Raw genomic sequence first — 22,666 nt, 5'->3', positions numbered from 1 at the left:
AAGCCCTCTTGGAGAATCCTCTCTGGAGTCAGATACACTTGAATTTTCATCTTGGTGCTGTCTGGGGTTCAGCAAGCTCTTAACTTTCCTGAGTTCAATCTCCTCATCTGTAATATGGTGATAATAATAGCCCCTCCCTCATAAGATCATTGTATGGATTAGAAACAATGTGAAAATAAAATAAAAGACAAAAGGCAATGATTCACTAGGAGGACCAAGAAAAAAATTAAAAAAGAAACAATGTGTGAAAAGTCCTTAGCACTTTGTATGAGAACCAGCCCTGGAAAAAAAGAGCCCCATGCAGAGAAGTCAGACTTGCAGGTTTTAATGTTTCATGATTGGTAACAGAGCAGTTACCAAGGGGATCAAGGGGATCCTCAGAGAAGCTGTTCTGATTTAGAAGCACTTCCTGTGGACGATGGAAGGCCCTGCCTCGTCATACTCAGGTTTGCTGATCCACATCTGCTGGAAGGTGGAGAGAGAGGCCAGGATGGAGCCCCCAATCCAGACTGAGTACTTCCGTTCTGGAGGAGCAATAATCTGCAAACAGCAAATGTGAAAGTCACAATCAGCCCACAATGGAAATAGGCAAGGTGGTCCAGAAATCAACTTGCCCTGCCTCCAGACTATCCTGGAAAAAGGCAGTGTCCCTGCTCAGAAATGCACAGAATAAACATCGTGGAGATTAGATTACTGCTTGAAATCTTCATGCCCCCACCCCTCCCTTTGCTCCTCCACGGAAAGAGTGCATTACTCTACCCTGTGACTCTGGGCTGGACTGTGTGTCTGCTTTGGCTAGGGGGATGTTAGGAGACATGACACAAATAGGGGCTGAAGTGTGTCATGGGAAGAGTGCACGCTGTCTTGTGCTTCTACCATCTTCATGAGAAGAGCTGCCCTTGAGAAGCTGCTAGCCCTTCTTTATGAGCTCCGTAGTGAGAGAAACAGATCTGCTTATCCAAGACTGACCTTGATCAGCTGATTCCCAGCTGACCTGTAGAGGCATGAACAAGACATGCTCATTGTTACATGCCTCTGAGATTCCATAACTATTATTCAGCAAAAGCTGACCAATACAAACATCTATAGGGGGAACCTGTTCTGTTCTCAGCTGGAGTTTGGATGCGTGGACAGATCGGACTGGGCTTCTCCTGTTCCTGAGTCCAAACCAGCCTACCCAAATCCTGTCCTGAGCTTTATCTGTCAATGGCCACTTATGTCTGAGAAGTTCTTAATTTCATACATTTTTCCTCCTTTCCACTAGGAGTTATGGACTTGGCCTTTAGAACCTGTCTGTCTTGGCAGCGTCTGTGGCTCAGTGGGTAGGGCACTGGCCCCATATACTGAGGGTGGCAGGTTCGAACCCGGCCCTGGCCAAACTGCAACAAAAAATAGCCGGGCATTGTGGAAGGTGGCTGTAGTCCCAACTACTCGGGAGGCTGAGGCAAGAGAATCACCCAAGCCCGGGAGCACGAACTTGCTGTGAGCTGTGACAGGACAGCACTCCACCGAGGGTGACAAAGTAAGAGTCTGTCTCCAAAAAAAGAAAAGAAAAGAAAAGAAAAGAAATTGGCTGTCTTGTCAAACAACTTTGAACTCCACCTAAAAGTGGATCCCAAAGAACTATGATTCTTCTAAGGCGCCAGCCGCATACACCAGAGCTGGCAGGTTCAAATACAGCCCAGGCCTGCCAAACAACAATGAGAACTACAACTAAAAAATAACTGGGCGTTGTGGCAGGTGCCTGTAGTCCCAGCTACGTGGGAGGTGGAGGCAAGAGAATTGCTTACGCCCAGGAGCTAGAGTTTGCTGTGAGCTGTGATGCCACAGCACTCTACCCAGGGCAACAGCTTAAGGCTCTGTCTCAAAAAAAAAAAAAAAGAAAAAGAACTATGATTCTTCAACTAATTTCCCCCTTTCTGAAGGATCTAAGAATTCAGTGAACCAGACAATAAATTGATTTATTTTTCATTTCCTTAGAATCCTCTAGTATATATTTCCTAAATTGCAGAGGTCATGGAGTTATAGAATAAGAAGTTATTATTCGGGCAGACAAAAGTCACCCAAATGCTCCTTGAACAGATATTTCAAGGACTGGGAATGCACAGCCACTAAGAAGGTAACGGATTTTATTGTCAGGCACACCTAGTTGTAAGAAAACTTTGATTTGTTTTGGGCTGTTGGTTCTAATCTCAGCCTCACTCTCACCCTAAATTTCTTCTTCCATGTCTTTCAGGATTGGCTCCTCCCCCTCAATTCTTTTTTTTTTTTTGTTTTTTGGGGTTTTTTTTGAGATGGAGTCTCACTATGTTGTCCTCTTAGAGTGCTGTGGTGTCACAGCTCACAGCAACCTCAAACTCTTGAGCTCAAGCAATTCTCTTGTCTCAGCCTCCCCAGTAGCTGGGACTATAGGCTCCTGCCACAATGCCTGGATATTTTCTGGCTGCAGTTGTCATTGTTGCTTAGCAGGCCCAGGCCAGGCTCGAACCTGCCAGCCTTGTTGTATGTGGCTGATACCCTACTCACTGAGCTACAGGCGCCGAGCCCCCCACCCCTCAATTCTTCTGCACAAATCCTGCTGTCCATTTTTTTTTTGTTTTTTTGCAGTTTTTTTTTTTGGCCAGAGCTGGGTTTGAACCCACCACCTCCGGCATATGGGGCCAGTGCCCTACTCCTTTGAGGCACAGGCACCGCCCCTGCTGTCCATTTTGGTTAGGGTGCTCATATGAGCACATACTCCTCTGAGCACCTTTGTTCACTCTACTTCCCTTGCTTGGGGGCCCTTTCTTCTCTTATCTTACTTAGGTCACTCTCCCATCCATTGTACATATTAATGAGATCCTAAACTCAGTGAATGCTGGTGTATATTGTTCAACTCAGAGAAATGGCTCATGAATTAGGAAATGCATCATATCCGTTAGGATCCATTAGGATCTGATGTATTTCCTAATTGGTTTATCAGTGTCAGTGATGAGGGCACCTCACACCTATTGAACCAGTATCTGGGGGCGAGGCTAGGTGTGGTATCCTGACACACGGTCCTGGTAAAAATCCAGACACTTGCCCCAGGCCTTGCACAATGCTGTCCACAGGGCAGGCCTCAGTGAATACACTGCTCTGTGGCTCTGGGTGAGAAGTGCTATGGGTTCTCACCAGTTTTCTGGGGGCCTGCTCTGCTTCCCTATCATAGGTGCCATCTGTTAGGCAGAGAAAAGGCCTGGGGCAGCCTTCTCTTATGAAGAAGGTTCTTAGAATATTGGCAGAGAACACAGTACCTCGCATCAGGTCTACTCCCCAGAGACTGGCTTTGTAACTTTCTTCTTTTTTTTTGGCCGGGGCAGGGTTTGAACCCGCCACCTCCGGCATATGGGACCGGCGCCCTACCCCTTGAGCCACAGGCCCCGCCCGGCTTTGTAACTTTCAACTGATGTGTTGTTTCTATTCCCAACTCTTTCACCTCTCAGCAGCAGAGTTCTTAGAAGCCCTCAAAAGGTCTGTGTGATTACTTGAAGACCAAAGGTTGGGGAGAATCTCTCATCCTGTCAAGACCTATGGGGTGAAATGCATTTCTTGGAAGCAGGGTGGAGAAGGCCAAGGCCAAGGTAAAACAGTAGATCAGAGGATGTCCAGAAATCGAGGCATGTGGCCGCATGTCTCTTTTTTGGAAATTTCTCCCTCTTCTAAGGTAACGCTCATCTCCTTTTTAAAGTTAAAGACGTTGTGACCTCCTTTTCATCCCTTCTATTTTCTGCCTCCTGATTTCCTCCCCCAACCTCCTTAATATTCTCTTCATCCGAAATTCTTCCAAACCCTTTTCGTATGACATCAATGTGATTATGTTTGAGATCCCATACTGAGCATGTCTCTAGCCCATCAGTGTCTAAGGAGCATAATCCCCTAAGATGAAACTGGCTCTATTCCAGATGGTACTGAACCTAGTAGACCAGTAAGCTCCTGGGAATGGCAACCTGCCTCTGAGCATCTCTTAGGTAGGTCTTTGTACAAAGAACAGGATAGAGGGGCCGAGGCAAGACCCACCTTGATCTTCATGGTACTGGGGGCCAGGGCTGTGATCTCCTTCTGCATCCTGTCAGCAATGCCAGGGTACATGGTGGTGCCCCCAGAGAGGACATTGTTGGCATATAAGTCCTTACGGATGTCAATGTCACACTTCATGATGGAATTGTAGGTCGTCTCATGAATTCCAGCAGACTCCATGCCTAGTGGAGATCACAATATCTAGTTGACACTTCACAAATGCTCACACCTCCAGGTCCTCAAATGACTGTTCTGCTATTGCAACTATCCTAGTTTCAGACCCTTAATACCTCCCAAAAGGCTTACAAGATCAGATGCCCTACCTGCTCAGAACCCTGCCTTTAGCTTCCTCCTGTTCTGATCAATAGTCTTTCACACTGTTGCCCACACTATTTCTAAAGGAACACTTTGTCCTATCATCTTTTTTTCACAGCTTTATTGAGATATAGTTCACCTGTCATAAAAGTGCCTTTAAAGTGTACAATTCAGTAGTTTCTAGTACGTCTACAATTTGTGCAACCATCACCACAATCTAATTTGAGAACTTTTTTTTTTGAGACAAAGTCTCACTCTGTTGCCCAGGCTAGAGCACCATGGCATCATCGGAGCTCACAGCAACCTCAAATTCCTGAGCTCAAGTGATCCTCCGGCCTCAGCCTCCCGAGTAGCTGGGACTACAGGTACCTGCCACAACCCCCGGCTAATTTTTCCTATTTTTGGAGATGGGGTCTTGCTCTTGCTCAGGCTGGTCTCAAACTCCTGAGCTCAAGTGAGCCACAGGCCTCAGCCTCTCAGAGTGCTGTAATTTCAGAACATTTTTAACACCCCACAAAGAAACCCCATGGCCCTTAGCAGTCACTCCCATTTTCCCCTCTGCCCTGCCCCAGCCCTAGGGTATTAGCTAATCTACTCTCTGGCCCTAGAAGATTTGCCTATTCTGGATGTGTCATAGAAACGTTTGGAACCATATACCATGTATTCTTTTGTGTCTGGCTCCTTTCACTCAGCATAGCATTTTCAAGGAGCATCTGTGTCACAACATGTATCGATACTTCATTCTCTTTTATACTGAACAACATTTCATTTTATGGATATGCCCATTATACCATGTCTAACAGCCCCCCATTGCCTATGGGTTGACATCTAGCTACTATAGCGTGGCATGAAGATCTTCCGCAGTGAATCGCCCTGCATACCAAACCGGCTTCTGCCGCCTGCCTGGTCTCCCCACTTCCAGTCTTTTTTCCATGCAATGTAATTCCGCACTGTAGATAGAAGAATCCTCTCAAAGTACCACCTGAATTTGTTAGATATTGCCTCAGCTGTTTTTGTTTTAACCTCATTCTTGTCTTCATGTTATATTTCCCACTTTGCTTTTCCTATGTCTTGATTTCTTCTCCCTTTTATTTAAAATTAGATTTTCCCTAGTAGAATTATTTATATATTTTTGGTACTCTCCAAGTAAATGTGTCTGTGCATAAACAATAAACAAAGTGTTTGTGATTGTTGGTGTTTCTCTTTCCACACCTCACCCACCCTGCCCCCTGCCCTCCTGATTGGTCAAATGCTCAGCAGGCACTGAGGGAAGCACCTCACCAATGAAGGAAGGCTGGAAGAGTGTCTCGGGGCAGCGGAAGCGCTCATTGCCGATGGTGATGACCTGCCCATCTGGCAGCTCATAGCTCTTCTCTAGGGAGGAAGAGGAGGCTGCTGTGGCCATCTCATTCTCAAAATCCAGGGCCACATAGCATAGCTTCTCCTTGATGTCTCGCACAATTTCTCGCTCAGCTGGAAGGAGCAGAAATGACAGCAGGTAGATGCTCAGCTCAATTAGTTTGGATGACCCATTTTGATCTCCAGGAAAATTTCCTCCTTACAGCTACTTTGGATTCAGTCTTAGGATGATGATAGAATTGCCCCTGAAGAGGGTCAAGGGTCTCTCCATCCCGTGTTAATTTTTCTATTTCTCTTTCTAAAGTGGGAGTTGGAAGTTTTAATTCCCAAGGAAGACTTTGCATGGGATTTCTGCCAAAGCTCCAGGCCTTCCAGGACACATTTCTGATCTAGATTCCAACTTATATGTTGTGATCTTGCAGAATCCAGAAAGGCCCCCACCTAAAAGCTGCTCTTGCCCAGATAGGCCACATGACACTTTTCCCTTAGAAATTCAGACCTCACTTATTCCACTTGTCCTCAGATAAGCCATCGGCACCCCTGGGTAATGAAACACATCACTCGATCTTTACTACCATTCAGCTGCATAGAAATTAGCCCTGATCCAGATGTGCACATGCACAGAGGCAGCTGATTGCTACAGGGGTAAATGCAGGTTTGGCGTAGTGGTGCTTGAGCAAGTAGGCTTAATTTATGTGCTCTCCCCAGGACACCTTGGTCAGGACATTTCTCCTTAAAAAAGGCTGCCTGGATGATCTGATCTTTTCTAGAGGCCCAGCTTCAGCTTAAGGTCTCCCAGTCTATACTAAGAAAGTTTGAGGACACAGGGCCATAGAATTTTCATCAGTTCTGAGTACTTCTGATCCTAAATCAGATCTGCTTCTGAGTTCAACTCAGAATTAGGAATGGGGCTGGATACCTGTGGTTACAAAGGAATAGCCTCTCTCCGTGAGGATCTTCATGAGGTAGTCCGTGAGGTCGCGGCCAGCCAGGTCAAGGCGCATGATCGCATGGGGCAGGGCATACCCCTCATAAATGGGAACATTGTGGGTAACGCCATCCCCCGAATCCAGGACAATGCCTATGGACAGAAGATAGGACTTAGGAAAAGCTCATTCTTGTCTTTCATCTTTCTCTGCCTGGGGTCTGTTACCAATGACACTCAACTACTACCCTGTTTTCCCGAAAATAAGACAGTGTCTTATTTTAAGGTGTGCTCCCAAAGATGTGCTAGGTCTTATTTTCAGGGGACATCTTATCTTTCCTGTAAGTAGGTCTTATTTTCGGAGGATGTCTTATTTTCGGGGAAACAGGGTATGTTTTCCTTTAGCAGTTAAAATTCACCCGTCCTGAGAATCATCAGTCAGATGTTTTTATTATTTATTTACTTATTTTTTTTTGTTGTTGAGACAGAGTCCCACCCTATGCCCTGAGCAGAGAGCAATGGCATCCTAGCTCACTGCAACTTAGGCAATGGGCATTCTGCTGCCTCAGCCTCCGGAAGCCCCTGGGATTGATTACAGGCACTCGCTGTAGTGCCCGGCTGGGTTTTTCATTTTTTTAGGAGTTGGGGGTCTCACTCTCGCACAGGCAAGTCTCAAACTCCTGAGTTCAAGCGGTTCTCCCTCCTTAGCCTCCCATCGTGTTGGGATTATAGGCGTGAACCACTGTGCCTGGCCAGATCTTTTATTTTTTATGTATGTCATTTTTCTTTTCTCCCAAAATAGACGACAGGTCTCTGGAAGGCAAGTAAAATGTTTCTATTTTTTATATTCCTTGAAACACTCGGGCAATTTGCATAAAATCTAGACCACATATTCTTTTTTTTTTTTGAGACAGAGCCTCAAGCTGTCACCCTGGGTAGAGTGCTGTGGCATCATAGCTCACAGCAACCTCCAACTCCTGGGCTCAAGCAATTCTCCTGCCTCTGCCTCCCAAGTAGCTGGGACTACAGGTGCCCACTGTAACACCCAGCTATTTTTGGGTTGCAGCCATCATTGTTGTTTGGTGGGCCCAGGCTGGATTCGAACCCACCTGCTCAGGTGTATGTGGCTGGCGCCTTAGCCACTTGAGCCACAGGTGCTGAGCCTAGACCACATATTCTTTAATTGAGATTGGATAGTTTGCACATCCTTTAGGCATCAAATTAACACACACATTATTGGATCATTAGATCTGAAAGAGGCTATTAAAAAACAGCCAATTTAAAAAAAAAATTAACATTCTCTAGTGACGAAACTTAAAGTAAGCCATGAAAAGAAGTAAGATTTCTCAATACGAAAAATATTTCTTGTACTAACAGCCATATCATAATTGATAGGAAAATGCTACAATATCATCATTACTATTTATTATTGTCCTGGATGTTCTAGCCAAACAGAGAAATCTTTTCTGTTATAGCAGAAAATAGAAATAAGAGATATTATCACCCAAAGGAAACGGAATTGTCATTATTCGCAGATAATGTGGTTTTACATATAGGAGACCCAACAGAATCAAATAAGAAACCAGTAGACTTAATTAGATGGCTTAGGAAGGGAGAGATGCAAAATTAATATATAGAAATGAGTAAGTTACTCTTGTGTAAGTATCTTAATCACAGCATATTTTATAATATTAATAAAAATTAGAGACAAGTTAAAGGTCCAGTAAAAAAGAAATGGTATAATGAATAAATGATAAAACTCTCATACAATGACCACTATCTGGCCATTAAACATGATATGTTTGCTACAAAAAATCAATTGTGAAGTGCTGGATACAAAACTCCACGTGCCTTGTATTTCCCATTACTGTCCTTATCACCTGCAGTAAAAGTTTCTTTTACTTATGTTTCTCCTCCACCAAATGGTTAGCTCCAATGGCAGGGTCTGTCTTGTTTGTCAGTGTATGCTCATGGCCTGGTACTGTGCTTGTCACATTGTAGAGAGTAATGGGAAACATTTGATGGGTGAATGAATGCTGTGTTAAAATCGCCTACAGTACTAGGTACAGTAACATGCTCTACAGGTTTGTTGCCTAGGCCTAGGAGCAATAGACTATACCATACAGCCTAGATATGTAGCAGGAGATACTATCTGGGTCTGTGTAAGTACATGCGATGATGTTCCTACAATGAAGAAGTCGCCTAATGATTCTCATTTCTCAGAACATGCCCCTGGCTGGGTGTGGCGACTCACGCCTGTAATCCTAACACTTTGGGAGGCCAAAGGGATTGAGCAACCTCTGTTGAGCAGAGGGACTGCTCAATGCCAGGAGTTTGACAGTAACCTGAGCAACATAAAAAAACTTCATCTCTACAAAAAAAAAAGAAAAGAAAAAATAAGAAAAGAAAAAAAAATTAGCTGGGTGTATGGCTTGGCACTTGTAGCTCAGCGACTAGGGTGCCAGCCACATACACATGCGTTGGCTGGTTCGAATCCAGCCTGGGCCTGCCAAACAACGACAACCACAACCAAAAAATAGCCAGGCGTTGTGGTGGGCACCTGTAGTCCCAGCTACTTGGGAGGCTGAGGCAAGAGAATCGCTTAAGCCCAAGAGTTGGAGGTTGCTGTGAGCTGTGATGACACAGCACTCTACTGAGGGCGACATAGTAAGACTCTGTGCCAAAAAGAAAAAAAAACTTAGCTGGGTGTGGTGGCTCATGCATATATTCTTGGCTACCTGGGAGGCCAAGAAAGTAAGACTTTTTGAACCTCGGCGTTAGAGCACCACAGCACTTAGCCGCATATCCCTGTCATTAAGCAACGCATGACTGTGCTTACTTATCCACCACCACAGGTTCTATTGTTGCTGCTTCATGAGGAAGAAGCATTTCAGTATTGTTGCAATGTGTGTATAAGCTCCGGCAATGTGTGTATAAGCATTTCAGTATTGTTGCAATGTGTGTACTGTGAATGAAAATAGCCACTCCTGGATGTACTAGTTATGCTTTGTTCATGGAAATTCTTTCCCACTACCCCGCATAAGCTCACATCTGGCATTCCCATGTTAGCCCTAAGCAAGATTTTCCCTGAACTTTGTTGCTTTGATTCTTCTGAGCAGGAGCCTCTGCTAGAGCCCAGTTTTTTCCTACTACCCCTAAAGTGAGAAAAGGAATGAATTACAGGTCCACTCACCTGTCGTGCGGCCAGAGGCATAGAGGGAGAGCACGGCTTGAATGGCAACATACATGGCAGGGACATTGAAGGTCTCAAACATAATCTGAAAGGATAACAAAGAATAAAGAATTATTTGGCAAAAACCATGCACCTCTTGGCCTACAGAATGGTTTGTAATCTTTTTTTTTTTGAGACAAAGTTTCACTTTGTCACCCTTGGTAGAGTGCTGTGGCATCATGGCTCATAGCAATCTCAAACTCTTGGGCTCAAGTCATCCTCTTGCCTCAGCCTCCAAGGAGCTGGGACTACAGGCACCTACCACAACACCTGGGTATTTTTAGAGACAGGGTCTTGCTCTGGCTCAGTCTGGTCTGGAACTTGTGAGTTCAGGCAATCCACCTGGCTCAGACTCCCAAGTGCTGGGATTGCAGGCGTGAACCACCACCATGCCCAGCCTGTAATTTTTTTTTTTTAGCCAGGTATGTGGCTTATACCTGTAATCCTAACACTTTTTTTTTTAATTTTTTTTTATTAAATCATAGCTGTGTACATTAAAGCGATCATGGGGCACCATACACTGGTTTTATAGACCGTTTGACACATTTTCATCACACTGGTTAACATAGCCTTCCTGGCATTTTCTTAGTTATTGTGTTAAGACATTTACATTCTACATTTACTAAGTTTCACATATACCCTTGTAAGATGCACCAGAGGTGTAATCCCACCAATCACCCTCTCTCCGCCCACCTCCCCCCTCCGTCCCCTCCCTTTCCCCCTTCCCCCTATTCTTGGGTTATAACTGGGTTATAGTTTTCATGTGAAAGCCATAAATTAGTTTCATAGTAGGGCTGAGTACATTGGATACTTTTTCTTCCATTCTTGAGATAGTTTACTAAGAAGAATATGTTCCAGCTCCATCCATGTAAACATGAAGGAGGTAAAGTCTCCATCTTTCTTTAAGGCTGCATAGTATTCCATGGTGTATATATACCACAATTTATTCCAGCCTGTAATCTTATTAAGAGCAGGAATGCCAACTTGATACTTCTTTAATGCATGCCAACTTCCCATTTGTCCTGGCATGGACTATGTACACAGCAGGCCCTCAAAGAATTCCACTGCATTCCTGTACGAAGGGGAGAAAGTACCTGGCCAGGCATCTCCTGTTGCATTCTTGTGCTAGTGCTCAAGGCTTCCGGCCTCTTACCTGGGTCATCTTCTCCCTGTTTGCCTTGGGATTTAGGGGGGCCTCCGTAAGCAGGGTGGGGTGCTCTTCAGGTGCTACACGCAGCTCATTGTAGAAGGAGTGGTGCCAGATCTAGTTGAGACAAAAGCCAGATGAGTCCAGCAGAATCTCAAAGGTCTGGAAAATTCTGATTGACTTTCCCATGTTGAGGGAATGTGGCACAGTGTTAGATATTTTGGTGCTGGATCTAGAGAAGAGAACTGTCTGCTCTAGGAATTTGGGATTGGCATTTAAAAGGTATACTCCTTCGCCACAGGGCCCCAGGCAGGGCTGCTAGTGTTGATTATTTCCATTTGAACTTCCCTTCTCTTTACTCTGCCCCCTTCTCTGCTCTGCTTTGCGCCCTGGGGGCTGAGGACAGGGGACCATTCATCGTTCATTGCTTTCTGGCTCCTGCTACATTTGGCAAAGAAGAGATTGGAAAATGGGGGAGCAGAGAGGTCCGGGGATACTAGCACAACTCCTGCTGGTGAACCCTCTTCCAAGGCTTCAGCTCTTAAAGGGCTCCTGTGACACTACCCTGCTTTGCCCCTTCAGGCGTAGGGGTGTAAAAGTTCCCACTGTTGCAGGTGCGTGGGTGCCTCAACATCTCTTTTCATTTTTTTTTTTTTTAAATAGTCTTGGTCTGTTGCCCCAGGCTAGAGTGCCAGGTCAGTCTAGCTCACAGCAACCTCAAACTTCTGGGCTTAACCAATCCTCTTGCCTCAGCCTCCCTCCTGCTCAGCCTCCTGAGTAGCTGGGACTATAGGTACCTGTCAGGACACCTGGCTAATTTTTCTATTTTTAGTAGAGATGGAGTCTCACTCTTGATCAGGTTGGTCTTGAACTCCTGAGATCAAAGGATCCTCCTGCCTAGGTCTGCCTTGGCCTCCCAGAGTGCTGGGATTACAGGCATGAACCACTATGAACCCCCCTTTTTTATTCTTGAATAAGAAAGCTTCTAGAACTTCCTAGAGAGTCCTACTTAAAATTTTTATTAGCAAACCATCATAATAATCCAGCACCAACACACCTGCCTGAAGTCCAGACAAGAAAACTAAAATGGAGAGAGGGCTATTTGCCTCTCTTGAGGCAGCATAACATATTTAAGAAGGGGTAGGCACTGGCTTGAGTAAATCTTGCTGAGAGGATAAAGCTGGGTGGGGCCAGGTCCTCAGATGCCAGGACAGGGAAAGATAAGCTAAGCTGCAGTGTAGAGAATTAATTTGGTGAATGAAGGCTGGAGACAGACATCAGACAGAAAGCCATTGGAATAGTTCAGGGCTGGCAACCTACTATGGGGCATGGTCATGGGGCTGGAAAGGAAAGGAAGAACATGAGAAACATTTTAGAGGAAGAGTTGACAGGGTGCAGTGGTTTATGCACGACGAGGCTCCTGATGACATATTAACATTGAAACGAGCAAACTGAATTCACAGATACCTTCTCCATGTCATCCCAGTTGGTGATGATGCCGTGTTCAATGGGGTATTTGAGAGTTAGGATCCCTCTCTTGCTCTGTGCTTCATCTCCCACGTAGCTGTCTTTCTGGCCCATGCCCACCATGACACCCTACAATGCAAAAGAAGAGGAGACAGAGGGAGTCAGCAGAGGGCTCTGGGCCTTGGAAGGTCTCTGTAGGAAGAGGAGGATGGAGACAGGATAGCTGGAAACAAGGATAGAGCAGATACTAGTGAATGTGGAGGTGATAGAAAGAGAAGGTGGAGGATTTCTTGAGGGTTGGTCTCTCTTCTTTCTTCCAAGACGATGCTGCTTTCTGAGAAAAAACAGGGTCCCTCCATGGACTTCTTCCCCTCATCTTCACACACAGCATTGTGTATCCCCTGTGCTTGCACTTTTACACCTCTAAATCTGTGCTCATGCTCCACATGCTGAAATCCTCCTTCTTCTCAGGCATTCCTTTTCTATGACACTTTCTCCTTTCCAAGTCCCCATTCAGATTGAGTCCCTCCCTCCTTTGTGCTCTCCTCATCAAATACCTTACCTCTATCACAGCCCATGATCTCAAGTTGGGTGTGTTTCTTCACAGAATGTAAATTTCCTAAAGGCAAGGGGCTTGTTCAATTGCATAATTTTAATTTTTTCCAAACCTAGCAACCCCTAACATTTAAGCCAGACAAAACACCATCATTGTGTGCCTGATGGATATTGGTTTTGGCTCTGGATATTCCTTTTTTATTTTTTTCTTTGAGACAAAGTCTTACTGTCACCCTGGGTAGAGTGCTGTGGCATCATGGCTCATAGCAACCTCAAACTCTTGGACTTAAGCAATATGCTTGCCTCAGCCTCCCGAGTTGCCAGGACTACATAGTACCTGCCATGACACACAGCTAGTTTTTCTAGTTTTAGTAGAGATGGGGTCTCACTCTTGCTCAAGCTGTCTTGAACTCCTAAGCTCAAGCAATCCAGCCTCCTCGGCCTCTCAGAGTGCTAAGATTATAGGTGTGAGCCACTGAGCCCAGCTGGCCTTGTACATTTCTATCCCTGCTTTATCAGTTAATCAGAATTGGTTCCCCGTCCCCACCATGAACACACACACACACACACATACACACAGAGAGAGAGCTGAGCATAGTCTCTACAGCACAGTGCTTACTCCTAGTGGCTCAAAGCCTGGGATCCAGATGAGCACACACCTGGTGGCGAGGGCGGCCCACGATGGAGGGGAAGACAGCCCTGGGGGCGTCATCTCCTGCGAAGCCAGCCTTGCACAGGCCAGAGCCATTGTCACACACGAGTGCAGTGGTCTCCTCTTCACACATGGTTGAGTGTAGCAAGTGAACCAGGGGCTAGAGCACCTTAGGGGTTGGGAGAGAAAAGAACTAGTCAGTCACTTGTCAAATCATGTTGGAGACAGTTTCTTGGCTTTAGGACCTCATCTTAGCTGCAACCAGGGCCCACTTCCAGGAGGGACAGGTGTGGACCTGGCCTCCCTCTCTCTGGCATTTGGGCTGTTCCCTTTACCCTGCTGTTAATGGAATTAATTGTTTCTCCCCACAATTCATGTTGAAGTCCTAATTCCTACTACCTCAGAATGCAACTGTATTTGAAGATAGGGTCTTTAAAGGAGTAATTAAGTTAAAATGAGATAAATCCAATATGGCTGGTGTCCAATATGACTACTCCAATCAGTGAGAGTCTTTATTAGGACACAGATGCATGCAGAGGGTAGACCATGTAAGGACACAGTGAGAGGGTGGCCATCTACAAGTCATGGAGAGGTCTTTAAGGTGACTAACCCTGCAGACAGGCCTGTAGAAGGCCACCTTCTCACTGTCTCCAGAACTGCGAGAAAATAAACTTCTGTTGGCAAAGCCTCCCAGCGTGTGGTACTTTATTACTGCCGCCCTGACAAGCTAATAAACTGCCTTCGAAAATCCAAAATGGCTACAAAGCTTTCTCCAATGGAGAGAATCACTAAAAGACTTTAAGTTTTGGAATACAGTTGACAAACTTTGCTATATACCTAATAAAGAATTATTATTTACAATATATAAAAAGGTCCTACACATACATAGACACACACACACACCAAAAAAAAAAAAAAAACAAAAGTTCTACAAAGCAATAAGAAAGAAATAAACAGCCCAAAAGAAAAAAAAGACTATGAAGAGTTAACTGACAGAAAGGGAAATGCAAGTACCCAACTACATGAAGAGATGCTCAGCCTTCCTAGTTACCAAAGAAATGCAAATCAAATACCCTTTTCCACCCATCATGTTGTTACCGGTCATAGCTTTATAATAAATGTTGGCAAAAGTGTGGGGAAACTGGTATTCTTTAACTAGAGAAACAAATACCCAGTTTGAAACTATCCAAATGTCCAAAGTATGGAATACAGTATTGCAGCTAAGAGAAGAGCAAAGCAGATCTATGTGGACTGACATGGATAGATTTCTACACCATTCTGCTAGGTCAGAAAAGCTCGCTCACCCAGACCCCAGGACCCAGAACAAGATATCCCTATTGGTAAAACCATGAGGCTGAGCAGTGATACAGTTAGGCTTATATACAGCTGCCTGAGTTACTGTCACTGAAAGGCAGTAATTAAATAAATAAATAAATTTAATGGGTAAGTAAATTTAATGGAGGCCAAGTGCAGTGGCTCACACCTGTAATCCCAGCACTTTGAGAGGCTGAGGTGGGTGGATTGCCTGAGCTCACAAGTTCGAGACCAGCCTGAGCTAGAGCGAGACTTTGCCTCTAAAAATAGCCAGGCATTGTGGTGGGCGCCTGCAGTCCACCAGCTACTTGCTTGAGCCCAAGAGTTAGAGGTTGCTGTGAGCTATGAGGCCAGAACACTCTACTGGGGGTGACAAAGTGAGACTCTGTCTCAAAAAAAATTTTTTGATGGGATAAATATGAAGTCCTGTATATGGATTTCAATAACCACAAAGCTCTTGTTCAGCACCTGGAGCAGGACCCAGTGTCCTCTGGCTGTCAGCAGTGTACATGACAGGATAAAAGCTGCCTCCACCTCTGGCTGGAAGATTGCATCCTGTTCTTGGGGTCACCCTTGCTGGCAAAGGTATAAAGGAATGGGCTCACATTCACTGATGATGAATATCAAGTTGTTCCACTTTTCTGAGGGGAATTTGAAAATACTTATCAAAAGCTTTAAAAAATGCACTTACCTTTTGACTTGACAAAAGTACTCCTAAGAATTTATCCTTGTAAAACAGTTATGGGTGAGTAAAAGGCTTTGGTTTTAACACAGCTTTATTTAAAATGATCCAAATGAGAAGCCATCTTAATGTTGAAAAAAGTTATTGAATAATATATAAATTGGTTTTTTTTCTTCTTGTTCCCATGAAGGGGAAGAAAAAGAAAAAGTGAGGGAGAGAGAGAAATAAATAAGTTTGTAAACTAATTGCCAGAAATCTCCATGCAATAGAGAAAGCAAAATATTCAATGCAATGGAAAATGTGCAAGCTGCTTTGTTAGCTGAAACATAGCAGTATAGTCAATGTTTCCATTCTTGGTAAGAATGTATTTTTATTTAATTAATTAATTTATTTATTTTGAGACAGTGTCTCACTATGTCACCCTCAGTAGAGTGCTGTAGCGTCACAGCTCACAGCAACTTCAAACTCTTGGGCTCAAGCGATTTTCTTGCTTTAGCCTCCCAAGTAGCTGGGACTACAGGCACCAGCCACAACGCCTGGGCAATTTTGTTGTTGTAGTCCTCACTGTTGTTTAGCAGGCCTGGGCCAGGTTTGAACCCACCAGCCCTGGTGCATGTGGCCTGGCGCCCTAATCACTGAGCTATGGGCACCGAGCCAAGAATGCATTTTTATATTACTTATTTATTTGAGACAGAGTCTCACTATGTTGCCCTGAGTAGAGTGCTGTAGTGTCACAGCTCACAGCAACCTCAAACTCTTGGGCTTAAGTGATTCTCTTATCTCAGCCTCCCAAGTAGCTGGGACTACAGGCGCCCACTGCAACACCTGGCTATTTTTTGTTGTTGTTGTTGCAGTTGTCATTGTTGCCTAGCTGGCCCAGGCCGGGTTCAAAACCGCTAGCCTGGGTGTATACGGCTGTCGCCATAACCACTGTGTGATGGGTGCTGAGCCAAGAATGTATTTTTAATTAAAAAAATTTAAGATCCTCTCCATTTATTGTCTACTTAATCCTCAAGAAAGCCCTGAGAGAAGATATGTTTAATTCCATTTTATAGTTCTGGAAACTGAGCCTCAGAGAAGATAGAGAACTTAACTAAAGATCTCCTCTCCAGGAAGAGGCTGGGAGGGGCAGGCGTGGCATCAACTGATGACAGGTTCCAAAGGCTGAGCATGTGCCTTCCTCAACTTTAGTGAAAGTGTCATAATTTCCCCATGTTTGGTGATTTTGCTTTGTCCTATCTGTCTCTCTACAGCTGTTAGCAGCAAACACCCTGAAGCAAAAGGGTCTGTGTTCTTTTCTTTCTGTGAACCTCTGAGCCCGTCCCTTGCCAGGACCATGTCTGGATTTACTCTTCTAGCCCCAGAACCTTAGTCAGTATTTAGCACCTAGTAGGCGCTACGGTTTCAGTGTTGTTCCCTTCAAAACTCACGTTGAAATTTAAGTGCTATTGTAACAGTGGTAACAGGTAGGTCCTTTAAAAGATGAGTAGGCTGGGCGGTGCCTGTGGCTCAGTGAGTAGGGCGCCAGCCCCATATACCGAGGGTGGCGGTTCAAACCCAGCCCCGGCCAAACTGCAACCAAAAAATAGCCGGGCGTTGTGGCGGGCGCCTGTAGTCCCAGCTGCTCGGGAGGCTGAGGCAAGAGAATCACGTAAGCCCAAGAGTTAAGAGGTTGCTGTGAGCCGTGTGACGCCACGGCCTCTACCCGAGGGTGGTACAATGAGACTCTGTCTCTACAAAAAAAAAAAAAAAAAAGATGATTAGGCCATGAGGGCTCTGCCTCGGGAATGGATTGATGTCCTTCTTTTAGGAGTGGGTTTGTCGTCTAAGGGCCAGAGGCCCCCACTTGCTCTTTCTTGCCCTTTCACCATGGACGACACATCTTTGAAGTAGTGACTGGACTCTTACCAGACACTAAACCTGCTGGTCCCTAGATCTTGGACTTCCCAGCCTTCAGAACTTTGAGAAATAAATTTCTATTGTTTGTAAATAACCCAGTCTCAGGTATTCTTTTGTAGCACAAGCATGGCCTAAGATGACAAGCATTCGGTGAATGTTGAATAACAATCCCACCACTGAGCGGCCCCTCCCAGACCTGGCGTGCTCTGCCTCTGGGATCCCTGAGTTGCCAAAGTCCAGTCTCAAGATGACTTGGTCACACAGGCCTGATTTAGAATGATGGGGCCAGTTTTCTCTTCAAGCTGGCCAGCAAGCAGCTCTGTTGCCCTGTTCTAGCAGGTGGTCCACCAGGAAAGGGAAACAGCCTCAAAAGCTAGAAGGTGGCCAGGAGGCAAAGCATTTCTGTGACTGCCTTACCCTAGGGTCCCCCTAGTACCCTCTCTGGTGTGTGAGTCATAATTCAAGCCTGTCTGGCTTTTTTACCAGCTGCCCCACGCCCCCCGTGGGTCCAGTTCCTCACACATGGAAAGAGAGCACATTGGACTTTTTGTTTCCCAAGCAGAGCAGCAACTGAGACAAGCCACAGGCAACCCCAGGCTGTCAACAACACCATTCTGCTGCATGCCAGGTGGCTTTACACCTGCTCTTTTGAAGGCAGGAGGAGGGCTGGATGCCTCCTTGAGCTTCTTCAGGCCCTTCACTACCCTGGGAAGAAGGGCTGTACCCTGGAATCAGACTCCTGGAAAGTCTCTGCCAGGAGAAATTCTAAATTTTCCTCAGCTGCTTTCTGGTAATTTGTGGCTAGACTGGAGCATGTCAGCTGAACCAGAGTCCAAGTCACTGTGGTTTCCCAGGGTCACAACCACTTTGCACTAAGGGGAAGCTGAGTGAATTGTTCTGGCTGTCTCAGCGTGTACTACATCTGGGCTTCATTGAGGATCCCGTGGAGTTAAAAGTGCAGCGTTTATTCCATCCCTCAGAGGTAGCCAGAAACCAAAGACATAACGAGTGCAAATAATTTGCTCACTCACTCATCTGCCTGGTCACCCCCAATCCAATGTGAGGACAGAGGTGTTAAATCCACCCCTCACCATCATGCCAAGGGGGGCAGGTTTGGCTCTAGGGTTCTTCCCATTTCTCCTTTCTTTGCAAGTCTCCTCCCTCCTGGTATCTCCCTTCCCATTTGCCCTCTCTGGCACTCAGTTTCCTCCTCTATAAAATGGAAAAGATAATATCTATCTCATGAGATGATGGTTTAAATGAAATAATGGGAATGAAAGTGATATATAAACTGTAAATCAGGATAGGCAAACTCAGATCTGTTTTTATTTGTCTGCACACGTAAGAATAGTTTTTACTTCTTCTTCTTTTTTTTTTTTTTTTTAAGAGACAGGCTCAATCTCTTAAATTTTCTCAGATTCTCATGAGCACAAAGTAGTTGTGACCCCAGGAAACTAATGACTTTGGCTGTCACTCCAGCTAGAGGGCAGTGACATCAACATAGCTCACTGCAACCTCCAATTCCTGGGGTTAAGTGATTCTCCTGCCTTAGCCTCTCAAGTAGCTGGGACTACAGGCATGCTACACCACGCCCAGCTAATATATATTTTTTTTAATTTTGGGAGTCTTGATATGTCACCCAGGCTGGTCTTGAATCCTAGCTTCAAGGATCCTCCTGCTTCAGCCTCCCAAAGTGTTAGGATTATAGGCATGAGCCATTGTACTAGATTGAATTTTACATTTTTAAATGGTGGGGAACAAAAGAAAAAGAAGAAGAATATTCCATGACCCATGAAAATTACATGAAACTCAAATCTCAGTATCTATAAATAAAATTTTATGGAAACACAACCACCCCTCTCATTTATATATTATCTATGGCTGCTTTTGTTACAATGACAGAATGAAGTAGTTGTGACAGAGACCTCTAGGCCACCAAAGCTAAAAATATTTACTGCTATGTATCTGGGCCACGACAGAAAAGTCTGTATTATAAAGGACAAAAACAATTCTTACTAATCTCTCTTACTCTTCTTCATCAAAACTTGCTCCCAGGATGAAGCCTTTCATATTGGAAGGAACTGAATGATATATTTCACAAATCAATGACTGCTAAAGGTTGAATTTACACCAGTTCTCAAAGATATTTTTAATTTAGTAGATAGTTTTAGCCCTAAAAGGAAGGCCTCTCAAATGGTGATATTTCAAACAGTAGTTGGGGACATAGTTTTAGGGTGAGGGCTTCACATGACGTGTAAGCAGCTGCCTATCCATTATCTTCACACACACACAACACACACACACACACACAAAATCAGCAAACTTGGCAGACAGAAATCACTTCATGAAAGTGTTGCTAAGGTGAAAAATTCTAATAGCACCTTGTAGGATAATATTTAGAAATATCCCTGAAGGCTGCAAGGCTGTCCTTCTGCAGCACTGGTATTCACACCAACACACCTCTAATTAACTAACTTCAGGGTATCTTCACTGGGTTAATATACACGAATCTGACTGAATATGACTCTGGTTAGTAGTATTTCCCATCCTCAGGAATCTGCCCTTGGCGCCTGCTCTTCTGGCTCTTACCTGACCTCCCATTCACTCCCTGGCTCAGCTCCAGACCAGGTCCCCTCCTGAGCTCCCTCTCCTGAGCCTGCTGTGCAGCGGCCCCATGCCCCTCCTGCCCCTTGACTCAGCATCTCCAGGACTGCTCTCCCTATCATTGGCCTCTACCTGGAACCACCGTCAGAGGCTTGCACCACCCACCCAAGAGTCCAACACCTTGGTGCCTCCCTCTGTCCTACCAACCAATCACTAGCCCCTCTTGATTCTGCCTCCATGGCCCCAGTACCACCAACTCAGGACCTCTGCACCCTGCAGTTGTACTCTTGCCCTGTTCCAGCCCACTCTCCTCACAGCTGCCAAAGCAGTCCCTTCAAAAGGCAAATCTCTTGCTGTCACCATTCTTTGGCCCCCATTGCCTGATCCTTTAGTTTAGCACCTAAAGCCCTTGTAATCCAGCCCTGCCCACCCCTCTGAATTTAGTTCTCCTTGCCATCATCTGCCTTGCAAGCTAAATTCAGTGGAGTTGAGCTGCCACTTGAGTTCCAAAGAACATGCTTCCCCTTACCAGGACAACCCTACTTCAGCACCCAGCTCAGGCACCACTTCCTCCAGGAAGCCTCCCCTCATAACTTCCAGGCTGAGTGAGGATTTCTCCTGGCCTTTCCCCCTTTCATATACTCATTACTCCATGTTTCTCATCTGTTTATCCATCTCTTCCAGTGACCACAGAAGCACTAAGGAGTAGGGAGGGACAGTGCCTGATACATAAAAAGTGCTCAGCACGTGTTGTTAAAATGAACGAAGAGAAGGAGGAAAGAAATCTTGCCACAAGATCTTGATGTCACACTACCCATCCTGGTTTCTTAGGCAAGGCAGGTAGAGTCTTGCTGCGCATTACAGTTTCTCCAGCGCCCATCCGTCTCTGTTCTCTGTCACAGGACGCTCTGCCTCTTTTCAGCCCAAGGGCTAGTCTCAAAGTGCGAACCCACATTCAAATACTGCGAGAGCAATTAGAGCCTCCTGGTGCAAGCTGTGCTCCCAGACCAGCAGCCTCAGCATCACCCGGAGGTTGCTAAGAATGCAAATTGTCAGGTCCCATCCCAGTCTACTCAATCAGAATTTGGGTTGGAGTAGAGGTCAATCTGTGTTTTAACAAGCCTTCCAAGAGATTCTTAAAGTTTCGAAATCCAGCTTTGAGCTGAGTGTGTAATGCATTCTTACTCTCCTTCAATCCTCACAGCCCATCACCAAGTAGATATTACTATCATCCTCATTTGACAAGTGAGGAAATTAAGGTCACTCAATAACTTTGAAGCCAGGCAGTCTGCCTCCGAGGCCTGCACCATACACCAGCCTGCCTCAGCTGAAATGAGATGCTAGAGAGTTTTGATCATAAAAATAGAAGCAGCCCCGTGGCTTCATTTTCCTCTTAATTCTTGGTGCATGCATGTCTGTGTGTCTGTGTGTGTCGGGCGGGGGTGACGATGACATTGGCAGGTGGTTTCACAGCTGGGGGGAGAATGGTTTGAATGGCTTGACTTCTCCAGGCCTCAGTGTTCTCATTAGAGGAAGATGAATTAGATGGCGCCAAGTTCTTCCTAAGCCTAAAACCTCAGGATGCCACACAACAATGTGATACTCCCCATCCCCCAATAACCCCAGAGTCTTCAGGAACTGGGAAAAGTCTCCATTCACTTCAGTCAAGCACAAATCAGAGGACAGAGAGACCCGCAGGGGGACTGAAGAAAATGCCCTCCATTTCCAGCACAGACATCTCATGGACCATATTCGGCTTTGATACAAAAACTCTGAAAAGAAGCTGTTTTTCTGCAAAGTATCTGCTCCCCTAAAATAGCCTCCCAGACATTCTGACAAGTGATAAAGAACATCAGGTGTCACTATCCACTGGCCCTGGGCAAGCAGAGGTTACAGGCATTATATTGTAGCTGCCCCCCCCAGTCTGAGGGCAGAGAGCACAGTTCCAAGCTGCCCTGCCCAGGACACCCTGTGGCCAAGAGTGCCTTCTCCTGGCAGGCAGCAGTGTGCTTGCAGACTCCACTGCTCACCAAGAGCCCCAACGTGTGACCTGGACCAGCGTCACGGAAGCCAGGCCAATCTGGAGGTGCCTCCCGCGCCCAACAGACCAGGCAGCTCCAGAAAGGGAGAGGCGGCAGAAGCCATATAGTACTCACCGAGTGTCTGAGAGGTTCTTCTCCCAGTGACTGAGGGCTGGTGTGTCTTTGGCATAAATATCAGAGCAATATAAAACCCCAGAGGCGGATCTTCTTTAAACAGAGTCCCTAAAAAGGCCAGCTGACGGTGTGTTAGCAATATTACCATATAAGGTGTTTTTTTCAATAAATCGCCTTGGGGGGGTGGGGAAGGGGGGATGAGTAGAATGAATTACCATTTGAAAAATGTATGCAAAAGGACTCGAGTGGCAACAGCCCCGGTGCTGGTGGATTTGTTCCTTTTATGCTGCACTTTCATAAACAAAACTCACACCAGGCCTT

General features: G+C 45.5%; 1 protein-coding gene across 1 annotated transcript; it reads right to left on the bottom strand.

Moving 5' to 3' along the window:
• Positions 1-309: 309 nt before the first annotated feature.
• Positions 310-22,499, bottom strand: ACTG2 (actin gamma 2, smooth muscle). The gene is made up of 9 exons (XM_053588300.1): positions 22,346-22,499; positions 13,698-13,859; positions 12,484-12,612; positions 11,023-11,133; positions 9,831-9,915; positions 6,632-6,793; positions 5,635-5,826; positions 4,039-4,220; positions 310-540 (listed from the first exon to the last, which is right to left on the bottom strand). The coding sequence occupies exons 2-9, from the start codon at positions 13,821-13,823 to the stop codon at positions 397-399; spliced, it is 1,131 nt and encodes a 376-aa protein (XP_053444275.1). The 5' UTR covers positions 13,824-13,859; positions 22,346-22,499; the 3' UTR covers positions 310-396.
• Between the last annotated feature and the right edge of the window lie 167 nt (positions 22,500-22,666).

The sequence above is a fragment of the Nycticebus coucang genome, chromosome 4 (genome assembly GCF_027406575.1).
Source record: "Nycticebus coucang isolate mNycCou1 chromosome 4, mNycCou1.pri, whole genome shotgun sequence".
NCBI classification, from domain to species: Eukaryota; Metazoa; Chordata; class Mammalia; order Primates; family Lorisidae; genus Nycticebus; species Nycticebus coucang.
The sequence above is the reverse complement of the archived record's forward strand: the minus strand, read 5'-3'. Positions and strand labels throughout refer to the sequence as shown.